General features: G+C 41.9%; 1 protein-coding gene across 1 annotated transcript in view; it reads right to left on the bottom strand.

The window, feature by feature from the left end:
• si:ch211-10a23.2 (uncharacterized protein LOC567812 homolog) overlaps positions 1-9,930 on the bottom strand; it is a 40,778-nt gene extending 30,848 nt beyond the window's left edge. The window contains exons 1-2 of the mRNA XM_039741682.1: positions 9,762-9,930; positions 458-546 (exon numbers count right to left, since the gene is read on the bottom strand). Coding sequence (XP_039597616.1) covers positions 458-546; positions 9,762-9,788 — 116 coding nt within the window. The 5' untranslated portion in view covers positions 9,789-9,930. The remainder of the gene's footprint in view (positions 1-457; positions 547-9,761) is intronic.
• Between the last annotated feature and the right edge of the window lie 5,678 nt (positions 9,931-15,608).

The raw sequence follows: 15,608 nt of genomic DNA on the forward strand, positions 1-15,608 counted from the left end.
GAGCTATATAAATTAAAGATCAATTAAAAGTATGGCTGAGAAGTTTGAAAGAGACAGAGAGGCGTTGTAAAAAATAAAGTAAGGTTGAGGCTTCTGCAGGAGAAAACATCAGGAAAGTCACTATACAAAGTCTGGCTTGACAACGAGGCTGTTCAGGGCCCACCCGCCGCCCCATCCTTCCTCCCTCATTGGCTGGCAGCCTGCCTAATTCGTGCCCCTTCAGTCACCTTCTCCGCCTACAAGTCAGATGAGTTCTCCCCAGTGGTTTCTTCATGAAGCCTGGCAACTGGGCCTGTTTGGGATCTGAGAAGTCGCCACACACTGTTTCTCTCGCTAATGATTTCTTTTGTTAGACAATCCTTCAGAGACTTCTGAAAAGCCCCTTGTTTTCAGGATAAAATGTAGCCTTCAGGTATTAACACCAATAAAAAAAAGAGTAGTGTTAGCACAGACGTACCTCCTGGGTTGTGGATCGACAATCCCCATGATGATGAGTCGCATCGCCGGCTTCAGACCTCCCTTGATAACACCAACGTAGAGACCATTCTGTAAAATGTAAAATTGCAGTTATTAACAGGTAAGCAGTATGGCAACTGCGTCAGGATCTTCTTGTTCTCTGTAAAAGCCTGGACCGACTGAGCCTACAAATGTGCCTGCGTGCAGACATGATGCCTGCTCCTCTGTGCCCCTTCCCCATATTGCTGATGGCCCTGCTGTTCAGCTCCTGTGTCTGACACAAATAAGCCACGGGTGCTGAGGCTGTCTTCTCACTCTAGTAATTTTATTACCAGTGGTGTTATGAATGATGCCCGGGCTTCTTCCACTCACTCTTTCAAGCTGTTTTCCCATTACTGGCTACTGGGGATACAAGAAGCTAGCAGCATCTGGCGCCAAGTAGGAACAAAAGCCCTTGATGGCATTGCATCAGGGGTGAGACCTGCATAAGCAGCTACCCTTCAGTCATACCAGAACTAGCAGGAGCCGCCAAGCCCACATTAAACCTGCACAGGTGAGAAGGGGGATTCTACACTTATCGTGGGGGCTCTTATTAAAATCTCACTCAGTTTAGGGTTGGAGTGTATTTGTAATTTTGACAGCCCTGAGTGCAGCACTGTCATTGGGTCCTCTCACGCACTGTCCCACCCCAGTCCAGTTAGGAGTTGACTGTTAACCTGACACATGGGTTTTTGGGGTCACGTGTGGACAAAAGGAGCAACACTGTAGGTTGCAAATTTGTTGTTAGTTTTGACGATTTCAATTTATTTTTATCATTATTATTATTTATATTAAATATTTATTTGTACTGTTTTTGCCACCATCTTGTATGGTGTTTAATTTTACTACATTTGCCGCCATCTTCGATATGTGTTCCCAGCTCCATTTTGCACCACAGTTTCTGGCGCTGCACTGGCGTGTTTTCAAAGGTTGTTTGTTTCAGTTGGTTGTTTGGCTGTGTCTTCAGAGGTTTTGATCTCTAACCCATTTCTCATTGGGGTTAAAAATCATGTGGAAAGATCGGGTCCTTATTTAAGATGATAGATTAAATAAACTAAATAAAACCTTTCTACCCAGACCTTCTGCATTTCGCTGATAGATTCTGTTTTCTTTTGGTTTTTTATCCTTGCCCGTTCTTTGACTATGACTACGTCCTTGATTTGGTTGATCGTACATCTTTTGTCCTCACAGGTGGCGCAGTGGTAGTGCTGCTGCTTTGCAGTAAGGAGACTGCGGAAGATTGTGGGTTTGCTTCACGGTTCCTCCCAGTGTGGATAGCGCTTTGAGTACTGAGAAAAGTGCCATGTAGTGTAGTATTATTATTTCCCTGTTTTGACCTTTTTCATTGGTATTTTTGATCACGTCTCTTCTACTGGTCACAAACTTAAAACCCTCCCTTGTATTCCTAGCAGAACATAACCTGACAAAAATATGCAGACGGAAGTGAGGCTATAAATATTGCAGCGATCACATTTTTAACCTTTTTCAACATTTAAAAACTCTTTTAGTGTATTTAGCATCTTTTCCACGTGGACTAAATTGGGCTTATATCCCAGAACCCATCTGTCATTTCCCATTTTTCTAGTACTTACCATAATCCTTGCGAACTTAAACATGTCTGTAATGATAATGACGTTCACTCATTTTTTCACCCTATTCTGGTTACAATTTCTGGCACGACCCCTTTTCCATAAAAATGTTCACACTTTAATACTATGTTCTTGTATTTCTTCATAGTCCTCTGTCTTCCCTCCCAAGATTGTTGATTGATTGTTTGATTTGTGACTGTAAACTGCTGATGTGTGACACAGACTGGCGTCCCATCCAGGAAGGGCCCCACCAGTCCAACAGATGGGATGCACATCTTTGAAAAGTAGAAGGAGCTCAGAGTGCTGGTAAGGAACCTCGGCAGTTACAAGAGGCCCTCGGACACAGGCCAGGAATCTCAACATGTACAACTCAAAAGTAAAAATGGTAAGGTGGCTTGGTTTCTAATAATCTGAAAATTAAAAAGATTGAAACATGGAGTTCCAACTTTGTGAAAAAATATAGGCACCCACAATAAAGTGTCCAACTAGCATGAAAACGTGAGGACGGAAATGGGCAAAGTGTGTCAGAAATTATCCCAAATTCAAATCTGTGGATCAGTTTGTTCATCTAGGATGGGACTACGCTGTAGGAGTCACTTTTTATTAAGGTTAAGTACCCACCCATAGCCCCAAGATATCCATCCTAGAAGAAGAGTTCAAATTTTTGTTACATCTTGCTGTTTTGTTTCTTGTTATTTTGATTTCCCTCAGTTCCTTGTTGCTGTTCGGTTTGTATTTTTCACTTGTGTTACTAATGTCCCTTTCCCTGTTGTGTGAAGTATAGAGAGCTCTTACATGCCATGGTCCTCTATAGGACTCTTGCTGCCTCAGCCACAGCATTATGACATTCATGCCTTTCTACTTTGTTGTTTGGCTGTACTTTTATGCAGTTCCTCCATTTGTGAAATTTTGTGGTTTTCTGACCATTTAGTGTTTAGGCTCTTTGGTATCTGACATTTAGGATTTCAAGCAAGAACAGAACTTTTGAGGTACCCTTGTTCTATTCCCTAGTCATGCCACCAGCTGGAGAGTGGCATTGTGTTGTGCATACAAGTAAGAATTTATCAGTACTCTGTACACATGACAATAATGACCTTATAAACCTTTATAGACACCCCATATATAGCAGTATACACCATATATATAGGTCCCTTTCTGTATTTTATTAGTCTATGTAAAAAAGTGAAACAATTGTCTGACAATACAAGCAGCAGTGTGTTATGGCATGAAATCCTTTGCCAAATGGTGTCCCGTGACATGTTATATTAAGCACTCTGCAACTGATCCTCCAAGGAGGCACAGCATGAATTAGAAAGTAACTGGTGTTCTAGGAAAAGACGTTTCTACCTACGCAAAGTATTGCTGTCACATGACATTCCCAGGAGAAGCTAACCATGTGGCATTGGGAATTTTCCTATGGGAAGCTGGTATCACGCTTAAGTGACAGGCTCTCCACGTATGATACCTCATAATAATCAGAGGAGGCCACAGATTATCATAAGGTGATGACACCTTGTAATCTGTGTTGTCTCCATATGGGAGAAACAGATCTCATTACTGCACATGACACCCACAATACTTACCTCAACATCAGACACTGCACTGACCGTGTGAATGGAGACCCACTGCCTACAGTCTAAGGTGGTACCCAGCAACCCGTTCAATGGCTCTGTCATGATTCACATTATTTGAACACATAAATTCATTGTCCCTTTTACTACAATTGGTAAAAATTATTGAACTCATTTATTTTATTTTTGATATCATCACATTGGCATCTTGTTTATTTTGTTGTTCGTTCCCTTATCGCCATTTTGAGTACAATCTGGATGACCGTGGCTATGTTGTTTATCATTATTAGGTCAATTGCTGGTTGTATGATCACACTGTCAGCCCTTTAAAAATCCTTTATCCAATTTTGTGGGCAAAACTTTTACAAAACAAAAATTTCAACTTGTGATTTACAAGGGACGTTCAAAAAGTTTCTGCACTTTTTTTAATCTCTATTTATTAAGAATTTCAAAAACAAATGACATCCCTTTTATACCTTCGTTTGTGATGCAGTTTTCCCAGCGCCGTACAAACTTTTTAATGCCCAGTTACTACTCCTGCTGCCTTCACCGTTTACAATGAAAATATAAAAGTGTGGAAACTTTTTGAACGTCCCTCATACTTAGCAAAAGGCCAGAAGGAAGGTTTCTGTTCTCCTTCCTGTTACTTCTTGACTTTGACTTTGATTTCGAGTTTGGGCTTGACTTCCTGGTTTCTGCATCTTCTGCTAGTGTTGTGATGATGCTGTTCAGTTTCCCATTCCACAGACTTTCATCTCCTAGATGAATGTAACAATTACTTTTATCAGCATGGTTTATGGAATTTCCAGGTTGCTGCTCACAATTATGATCATGTTTTTGATATCTGATTCTTTTTTGGTGGTCCTGCCCTATAAGAGCCACCACTCCTAGAATGTTAAAAATGACGTAAGCATGTAGTGTATCATTTTAGATTATTTCAAGGTCAGTGGTTACAGATTTGAGGTTATTTTGGATTTGTGATCCTCTTTGGACCTCTATCAGTGAGTGAACAATAACAAATTCGACCCGACAATCGAGAATATTTAGACTTTAAACATTTCAATTGGAGAACACATTTTAATATTTCAAATATCTGACGTAACTCTTCTTGTTTATTATGTACTTGTACCTCCTGAATTAAATTTTGACATTTCTTATGAGCACCCCTAACTAGGGCAGCTTGTGCTAATTCGGACTTTTTAAACTCTGGTCTTACTTTTCCTTAAGATGGAAAGTGTCACCTCATCTCAGCGACATGGGCTCTGTACTGGTCTGTCATGTGATCCACTTGTCCTCCTGGGCCTACTAGAGCTTCTCCAACTAGAAGGAGAGCATCCATCATCCTTGTGTCATCCCACATAGCCAACAAGTGCTGCAATGCCTTAGGTGAGTGACTCACAACAAGCCAGGATTCAGCTCTCATGGATCTGTCATGATCGTAATAACTTGGGCGTCAAACAGTCATTTTGGGTTACCAATTGTTTGCCAGTTGTTTGACGGCGGCCTTCCTGGTGTTACATTGTGAATGAAGTCAGGGGATCAGACACAATTCAAATTATACCGTCTTTGGACTGAAGAAGTTGTTAGCATAATTCGAGGAAATAAACCAAAGCCAGCATTAGCAAAATTTTCGTTTTTGACTTTGTGACTCCAGCTTTGGTTTGGTGTTATCAAAAAATTTTGCCCTTAATGGTTTCTGACTACGCTCATTTTTAATCTCATTCCCTGGTCGAAATGTCTCTCAGACTTTGGGCACTGTGTCCATAGCAGAAACTCATTTAATCTTCTGTACGACTGGAAAACACTTTGGGAGTGTTACAAACACCTTGAGGTGACCAAGAATCAGATCTGTCGGGTTATGACCTTTATACAGAAGGGACGATGTTCTTGTGAGCGATGATTGCACAGATGTTCTGTCTCCACGATCTTGTGAAAAGTCATGAGAGATTGAGACGTGGTCAAAAATAACCCAATCACTAAAAAAAAGTCAAAGTTCAAAAAAAGAAAACAAAGCAGAGGAACAAAAGGCTCGTAGGTGCAGACACAAAAGTAGCAGAATTATAAGGATTTAGTTTATCCAATCACATATTACGAAGCACAATATCGCACTAACCCTGGGGATCATTGGGGAATCAACATAGCAACTCGAAGTATCAAACTCAGAAACTGGAAGTGTCCAAGACAAATAAAACAGAATTATGAAATAAAATCAAAAAATAAAAGAGAGATATAAACAATAAAACAACACCTGAAATGACTTCTACAGGGCAGACAGCCATGGAAGGGGTATAAATAGTGTCTTTAAAGACTCCAGGTAAGGAGCATTATATTAGGACAATCATAAATCAAGACAACAGAGCTGGTAAAAGTGTCATAAAGAATCGGGAGATGAACTGAGGCCAAACTCAGATTGAGAATCGTAACTGAGAAATAAGCAAACAAGTAACCACAGGCAAAATGTGAAGCTTAAATTCTGGTTGGAAAACAGTGCAGTAATAATAAAGAAAGGGTCAACATAAAAATTAAGAGAATCCACAATCTTGGACAACCATAGAGTGCAAAGTGCTGAGCATTTCAGTGTCGTGATTAGACATGCACTCCTAATTGACCCTTCATAGCATCGCCTTGGCAAACACCCCAAGCTGGCAGTCCCCACAAAAAATTAAAATCAGGAGTGCTCTCCCCTCAGCTTTCTTGTATACTCAGGTATGGGGATGGATATTTGAGGAGTAAACCACAAGACAATTATTATATTTTATATTATGTACATTAGGAACAATCAACTACAAATCAAATCAAATTAATAATCTATTGAACAATTATTATAAAAGTAAAGTTGAATAAATCGAACTCTGCGGCTGCATGAATAAAAGGTAAAGTACCACTTCCAGATAACGGAAATAGCCCAAAAGTTGATAGAAATCTATGCTTTGTACTTAATAGGCCTACTTGTATGCAAAATTTGGTTGACCTAAGTGAAAGCGTACTCAAGTTATCGTGTTTACATACACACACACACACACACAGACATAATTATTCCAAAATGGCATTTTTGTAGTCAGGGAGGTCTAAAATATCGAGATTCATCAAAATCGTGAAGTAGAATCTTTGGATGATTATAATATTTTCCCTATACTTTGTATATTAGAAACTAATGAAATGGCGTTGCAGGAGAAGGTGATTAATTTTTGACAATGTTAAAAGTATCTCTTAATGACAAATAAACTTAAAAATGATTTTCTTAGGTTTAAAACCCCTATGTCTTTTTGTGTAGAGTCCAATGAAATTGAAATAAGGTACCAGACCATAACAATCACTTGTTTGCTTTTTATGCCCACTTAATGGCTGCTGCCTGATGTATTTTTTAATGTTGTCTTTGAAATCAAGTCATCGTCATAGTTTATGTGACATTCAGCACTGAGAAGATGTCATGGCTCATACTTGTAAACTGAGGAAAAAGTTGTCCACACACACTTTCCAGTATCCACACCATGTCAGCACAGACAGGCTTCAGCTCATGTGCTTGTGGGATGCGGACTGTTGACACCGCCAGTGTCCCTTCTGGCTGAATGAGGTCTGAGTGATCGGATCACAAAATGCATTTACACCTGGGTGTTTAATGTGTGTGGTGGGACCACCAAAAGCTCTGGGTGTAAAGAGGACCTTTGAGAATTTACATCAATAAGCTAATTCACTGAGACAGGAGGAAATTAGTGGTGCAGGAAATGCGCTGTCAGGTTTGATTTCCCGTGTTTTGGACAGGATGGGAATGGCGAGTTTGCTGACAAGCAAGTGAGTGAGTTTGAGTGATGGACAGACCCCTTGGTTTGTTAGCAATTAGGCCCAGGATCAGAACAGTCCCAGCTATAGGGTCATTATTATTATCATGACTCATTGGAAACATTTTGCGAGTGCATTAAATGGTATGTTCTTTCACTCTTTTTAGGGGTTTTTCAAGGCAAGGAATCAGCTTGAGAGGTGAGTTTATTGAATCACCATGTACTTTGTGTGGTGTGATTGCTTTGTACTGTCATCACTGCCATTTTGTTTTTCTCCCCCACTTGTTTCTTTTGCCGTGAGGTCGGTACCTTCAATGTTAGGGGTGTTTCCTCAAAGATTGTGACATGACAGATTAAAACGTTGTCTTCATGAGCACTTCCTCATGCAGACAGAAAACCCTTTTTGTTGAATGTATTTATTCTTTAAACTGTTTACTCGATTATCATTTTTGTATGCTATTTTTTTCACTTTGACTTTTGCCTCTCGTTTCCATTTTGAGTGTTGATTTCTCAGTCTTTTGGGTCACAGTTTTGACCCTTTTTTCACTTTGAATGTATGTCTTATCTACTGGTCCTACTCAAAAATATTTTTGCTTGTCCCACTAGCCAAACATTTGTCACGTGAACAGAGAAAATCAAGAATGGTTTATCTCACCTTAAAAAAACAAAATAAATTTGCAAAGCGCCTTGAAGGGGATTTGGAGGGGTACAGCTAACCTGTTAATGACTGACAGTGGGGGGTTATTTTAATAGAGGGGAAGCTTTTATTATTGGGGGATGACCTCACCATTGAACTATTGCATGATTTGTATGTGGAATAGTCTCATAATTCAGGACAACATCTGTAATGACAGCACTGCTGGCAACAGTGATGTTGTTAGGGTGGGCTTCTGGGCTTTAGTTTCTGATATCTGACATATACCCCCAGATCTTCTAGAGGCCAGCCCTGGTTGTTCTTGTTAATGGCCGCTGACAATGCGAATATTGGGGGGCTCTTCTTACCCCAGATATCAATAGTTAAAAATTTCCAAGGGGAAATCCAGGGTTTATTAGGGGCATAGTCATCAGGGACTAAGCCACACCCCTAGTGGGCACCAGAGAAGTGAAGAAGGCTGGTCAATTGCAGGGGGCACTTCACCATTGTCATTCAGAGCAATCAAACAATTGTTCCATGCTCAATGAACCTCAATAATAATAATAATAATAATTAGGGCTAGGGTTTTTTGTTTTTTCCAGTTGGAGTAGGCCACAGGTGAAGTGACTTGCTCAGTGTCACACAGTGTAATTAACAGGATTTAAACTTACAACCACAGAGTTTGACGTCCTCAACCACTACATACAGAACACAGCCTGACAAAATTTACAAAAGAACAATAATAATTTGGTAAGAAGAAGAAGAAGTGGCCATCACAGGACCCATTTATTCACACAAGCACAGGCACAAAGGCAGCTTAAACTAAACTGCATATATTTGAGACTGAAGGAGGAAAGCTCCAACACGTGGGGAGAACATGCAAACTCCACATGGACAATTTCTTGGCATGAATTATTATTATAAAACTTGAAATTAATTGCTAAATAAAGTGTACACCATACAATGTATGGGTTATTAACTGTTGTTCCATTTAGCGTCCTCCACACTTTTCATAGTGACGATGCGTTGAAAACGCAAACAAAAGTCAGTTACACAGATAAACAACGCACCCTACCATCAAGTAAATTTAAAGTACAGACTATTATAAAAAGTTACAGGGTAGCCCTCAAAATACAGTCGATGGCCGACTGTTCTCCACACGCGTCCGATGATTAACGGGCTTCAGCCCACAAAGAAACTTGAGGGTCCTTTCGGTCGATTTTACGGAGTGGGCGCGTCTCTTCCTGTGCACATCCAAACTGAGCACTAAACGTCTTGAACCCAAGTCACCCGAATCGCTCTTGCGAGGGAAACACAAATCGGTGCGTAAAGGCTGCCTCGAGAATGAGCAGGTAGGGTGACCAGTTGGCCCGAATTGCGCCCACCCTCGCTTAAGTGTAAAAGCGGTGACAGTTAATCGCATTGCATTTTGCACTAAACTCTTTAAAAATACGAAAAACCTGCTACTTCAGATATGCTGCCAACAATACTGGCCGAGAGACATTTTTGACATCCCAGATCCATGTACTGCTCACTTTATAATAATGACACCAAAGTTGCAACCCGCTAGTCGTTCTCTCTTAGAGAGGCGCGTGTAGCCGCGGGAACGCGAGTCTCAACGTCTGCCAATCTCCCCAAAGTGGCTCCAAAAAAGGCGCCCTTAAAAACCACGGGGTTACGCTGCACCACTTACTTCAGTGGGCTGCTCGATCTCCGCCATCCTCTGCTAGTCGTCGTTGACACACCACAAAGGAGACGCTTTACCGGAGAAGCTGCGAGACAGTGACAAGAGCCGATCCTCTTGTTCCTTTATCTCCATCGGGCAGTCGCTGCAGTGGCAGATAGCAGCTGAGCGTAGACGCCGCCTGACAGGGTGTAACCAGGGAAACGTCAAACACACACAGGAGACGGGGAGCCACGCCCACTGCCACTCCCACCGAGAAAACGGCACCCTGGCAGTTTGCACGCGGAAGCCGCTTTGTGTTCTTGACTGAACCGATTTCTTTTCATCCCTTTGTTTCGTGCACTAGCAATGTGCAATTTTACAAAGGTCGCTAAAAGTCTCTGCGTTTTACTGATATCTTTTTTCAATGAGAGCCTCTTACTAAACAAAGCGATCAAACAGTTATGAATTGAGCTTTTAATGCTATAAAAGCGCGATGGAATCAACTTGTTACGCGAGCCGTGCAGCCACTGTGTCCGTCCTTTCTGCGGCTTCGTTGACTAAGCGGCCCATTTTAGTGGTTCAGAGGGGTGACAGAGGAGCTCGTCGTTTCAAGTCGCTGAGTGGACTGACAATACGGCGATAGTCTTCATGTCTAACAGGTTTTTGAAGAGCTACATGAAAGAAACCCCCTTTGACTAAAATTCTCGGCACAACTTCATAAACCACACACGAGTCGTCTGTGCAAATCGTAAATGTCCATGTCAACATTAAATAAAACCACTGGAAACATTCACTTTTCCATCAAAGGCAAACTCTGTCAGGGAAGGCTCCACCATTTAGGCCAACTAGGTGGTCACTTAGGGAGGCAACGTGTTTTTAAACAATACAGACTCAGACGTAGGAGCACTCAGACTCAGTATGACTGTCTGATTTTATTGTTTTATGTTATTTTCAGTTTTTGGTATTAACGTTTTTGATGTACTGTACACAATAAAAAACAGAACAACAATGATAATAATAATTAATACGAATCCTCAGCTGTAGCATAGAAGACACAGAGGTGCTTGATTTAAATTGCAACAGGACTGCAGCTCTTGACTGAAGGCTGATTTAATTCAAACTATAATAATCTCCCAAACGAGCTTACATTAAAATATACATTTAAAGTTGGCAAATATCGTCCTCCATTGTTCACCGTCATCTATGATGACATTCATCTATAGTACATCTCTGACTGGAAGAAGAAAAAAAAAAGCTCCCCAAAGTCACTCATTGATTAGATAATATTTTGTAAGGGTGACTTCAATGCAACCACTCGAACGGACAGAGCTGGCTATAAGAATTGTGTCAGTCCCCATGAGTCTGGCATCTGTGGTGAAAAAGACTTCATGTTCCTTGACTTTTCAAAATGTCAGGAGCTGCGGATCGCTGGATCCTGGTTCCAGCGCTGTGAGTTGCATGGTTGGACTTGGTACTCCAATACTAGTGATGCAGTGGAGGAGACTGATTACATTTTCGTGGGTGGACACTGGAGGCTCCTACAGAACTGCTGGGTCTTTAGAAGTGCCCAGTCTGTGAATTCTGACCACAGAATTGTTTTTGCTAAGGTCTAGTAGGCTTACCACCTACTAGCAGAATGAGGCTGGACCAGGCCAGACTCCAACATCAGGCAGTTTCTAATGAGTTTGCACACAATTTATGTAAGGAACTTGCAGACTTGTGTATGCCTGCTGATACTAATATGATGTGGGAGACCTTCCGTGACAAGACCCTGAAAGTTACTAAGGGTTGTGTTGGTGTTGCCGGCGTTTTATCTTGCAGGGCACCCTGGATATCATCAAGAGGTGTCACAGCACATGGCTTGATGGCAATTCAAGTCTGTACTGGGAACTGAGAAGATGGATGCGAGGGCACGGAGGGCAGATAAAGAGGCATTTGTTAGAGGAATCTGTGAGCAAGTGGCACACCATCTGTGATCTAATGACCCACGTCCTGCTGACAGAGAATCAAAGCATTAGGCACATCCAAATCTGTTCTTTGAAAAGTCACAGTCAGGGCAGGTGATGGAATGGTCCTTACTGATGACACTGCAGTTGTGACCCACTGGGCTGGCTACTTTGAGCAGATACTTAAAGCTGATCCTCCAGCTAAGACATTAGACATCTCTGGGTCCACAGTTCTTGAGGCCGATCCTCCAATTTGGTGTAAACCACCCAATCTCACTGAAATTGCACAGGTGTAAACCAGCTGAGGGCAGAGAAGGCTGCAGGGATCTGTCATATTTGGGGTGAATTTCTCCAGGCTGGTTGTATAACTGTCCTCCTTGCATTGCAAGCTATCTTTGCTTCCATATAGGAGATGGGAGTCATCCCAACTGACTGGAAAATGGGACTTGTCATCCCTATCTGGAATTGGTGCTGGGTAAGGTCCTTACTAGGGTCATCCTCAATAGGATCCATGATCACTTGCTCACCTACCAGTGACCTGGACAGTCTGGTTTTACACCTAAAAAGTCTACCATCGACCGCATCCTGACACTGAGGGTTCTCATGGAGCGCAAATGCGAATATCAGCAGAGTTTCTTTGCAACCTTTGTTGATTTTTGTAAAGTGTTCGACTCAGTTGATCGAGTTGCCCTGTGGGACATCCTGAGACTTCACGGGATCCCCACAAGGTCACTGGATAACATGGCCGACCTGTACGCTGGTACTGTGAGTGCTCTGCAGAGTGACGGCAGAACCTCTGTGTTTTTCCCAATTGATTTTGGGGTTCATCAGTGGTGTGTTCTGCTCCTACTCTGTTCAATGCTTTTATGAATTACCAGATTTTTTCTCTGTTTTGTTCTGTATTGGTGGCCTTGCTAGGCTGGACTGCTTTTGTTTTAGGCAAACCCATTTTGTCTTTTGTGCTCTGGGGAGCTTACTTTTGTTTCAGAGCATTTGTTTTGTAAAGATTCAATGCTTGCCCTCATTTCTAGCTGGGGTTTGATGGTATTTCTCCCTCTAGTGGGCATTATTTGAAGTGTTATGGACCTTGTGCTTACTGGGACTCCTATTCCACAACAGTAAGATTCTAACCAGACTGTCACAGACATTGTAAGGTCCACATTTGGCTGGTAGTTTAAATAGAAACCTATAGGGATTTTAACTGGTTTAAGTGACTATGTGATTGTTCTTTTGAGAAATGTTAAATGCAAAAATCACTAACCAATGAAGCCTACTAATGTAGCTCAGTTCCTACTGTACGTGTCACCCCTCAAGCTCGTATTTTTCTAAGGCAGTCTTGTAAACAGACACTGCTATAAGTAATGGAATACCCCAGCATTCTTAGTTTGTAAATTCACTGTTATGTATCCTCACTGTCCATATGTCGCTCTCTCCAGTTCTGGCTCCTCTCTCATGTCTGCAGGATTCTATGTAAAGGCCTGGCAGCGATGATTCCACAAAAAGCAGAGGATGGTGGTGGGCACCATTTACAGCTTCGCCAAGGTCAACAAAAAATCTGGAGTTGGCCCTGAACATTGCTGTCATATTGACATGCACAAGAAGTCAAATGGACAAACGCTGGTGATGAATACAACACACTAGAGAGAAATGTTCACAGCGCTACAACAAAGGCCTGTCACGCTCACAAGTTAATTTCTGTTTTCAGAGTATTGTGACTTTATTTGTAACTGACAGAACACTGAAGGTGCAGTAAAAATTCTGCAAATATCTTTTCAGGTAAATGTTGTCTTTGCACTATTCTCACATCGTCTCATGTCTCACATAACTCACATTGTCCTCACTGTGGCTTCTAAAACTGGCTTTACAGCTTCTCGTCATTGGGTTTTGGCTGAAGGCTCCACCCCACTTATGAATATTGATGAGAGGCAGAACGTATTGTAGCAGTGCTACCAGGGAGCAAAAACATCATCTCCCAGCAGTCCCTGCAATGGCTCTGATTGGACGCCTGCCAAGGGTTAAGGGGCTGCTGGGGACAAGAAGGCCAGTGCGAGTTTTAAAAGGAAGCTGGTTATATAGAGAGAGGAAGCTGTGTTCTGCCTGGAGTTACCCGTCTGTTTTGTCTTCTTGTTCCTTGCCTTTGGATTATTGTTCTTGTGCTGGATTATCTCTTGTTCGTGTGTATGGACTGTCTGGTGTCTGCCTGCTGCATGAGAACTGAATTGGATTGTTCATCGACCATCGAAGAAGGAACGCTCCCGATCCCATCACTCTTCATCATCAGGATATACACTTACTTACAGCGAGCTGATCTCTGGATTATTTAGTCTCCATCATTTCACTGCACTTGTTGCCGTCTCCTATAGATTTTGTTATGGACTTCATTGCCTGTAGTTTTTGTTAGTTGTTTGATGTTTCTGAGTTCATGTTTATTTTGTATTCACCAGAAAGGGAACTGGGGTGGGATCGTTTAAGATTGCGTAGTTAGATTTCATTTATTATCGTTTAATACATTTGTCAATTTCTGTTTTATCGTCTTTTGCTTCTTTGACTCTGTGAGAGAGTGTGCGTGATTCGGGCCAAGGCTGGGTGCGTTCCTGGGGTCCCCTCCAAATAAATAAATAAATCATCCTCAACAGGCGGTGTGAACCTTAGCTTGGTCTTTTTCAGATTGCTACAGTATAAAAAAAAACAAAAAACGGGTAATGATTCTCTTACAGTGTAATGTTATTTCATCCACAAGATGGCAGTAGAGTACAGTCCTGAGGGTTCTTTGGGCGTCTCACTTAATATCTAATCCAAGCCACTCAAGTTCAAGTTTAAAATTAAGAGTTTATTGTCATATCATCTGTACACGGGCAGTAACGCTATAGGAAATAGCACTCCTCAGGACCACAGTGCAACATAAAAACCAGTTCTGTAGATACTGTAGGGAGGGTGACATACAATGAGATTAAATATATACAGTAAATATCACCATCAACAGAGTACCACCAATGTGTAGCGGTGCTCAAAACTGCCCCCTGCCCTTCGTTTGCTGTATTGTGGTTGTTGGCATTTCATGCAGGACCCTCGCTTTTCGAGTGAATGTTAATGTGTTGCACTGCACTGTTTCACAGGGGACCCACCTGGAGTAATGTCACCTTTTCTTAGAATAGCAGTGTATCATGGTGCTCAAGGGGGACCCCCTCTTCCCTGTTCTGTCATTGAATTCTTGTGAATCGACATAAACAGGCTACTACCATTAATTTGGTTCCACTTGCCTTTGGGATGAAACCAACAATCACACAGACACAGGAACAATGTGCAAACTTCACAAAGGGGGTGCTTGGATTTGAACTTTGGTCCTTGAAACTGTGAGGAAACTGCAAGCAAACCCCTGCCCCATCATGCTCTCCAGTTAATTGACGTTATTTTTTATAGTCATCAGTGAATCCCTGAAGCAGCAATACATTACCATTTAGGCAAACTAGGTCGCCCCGGGGCGGGGGGCACTTTTTAAACAATACACCCCCGGACTTACAGCCCATTCACATGTTTTAGCGCTAGACCAGAACACCCCTAAAGTGTTTGAAAAGTTATTTGCCATTACTTTCAATGAGTGTTTTAGCAAGGGATTTTGTAAAATACGTGTCTGCAGCAGTTTGTGAACATCTTCAGCCAAAGACATGTACCATTGAAATCAACAGTAAAGCTCATTGTACTGAAAGTGTTTTACAGGACATCAGCTCCCCTTCCTGAATCCAGCAGATCCAGCAGCAGCAGAAAATAAATGTCAGTGTGGCTGTGCACCCGCGTGCTCCGGTTGAGTAGTGACAGCTACTGAGGGACACTTCATGTGCACACACACCTTGAGGTCAAGTGACCGAAATTCAACAGAAGTTCAATGTACGTACATTGAGTTGTAATCTGCCTAACGTTCAGCACAGGC

Source organism: Polypterus senegalus, chromosome 18 (assembly GCF_016835505.1).
Source record: "Polypterus senegalus isolate Bchr_013 chromosome 18, ASM1683550v1, whole genome shotgun sequence".
Taxonomy (NCBI): domain Eukaryota; kingdom Metazoa; phylum Chordata; class Cladistia; order Polypteriformes; family Polypteridae; genus Polypterus; species Polypterus senegalus.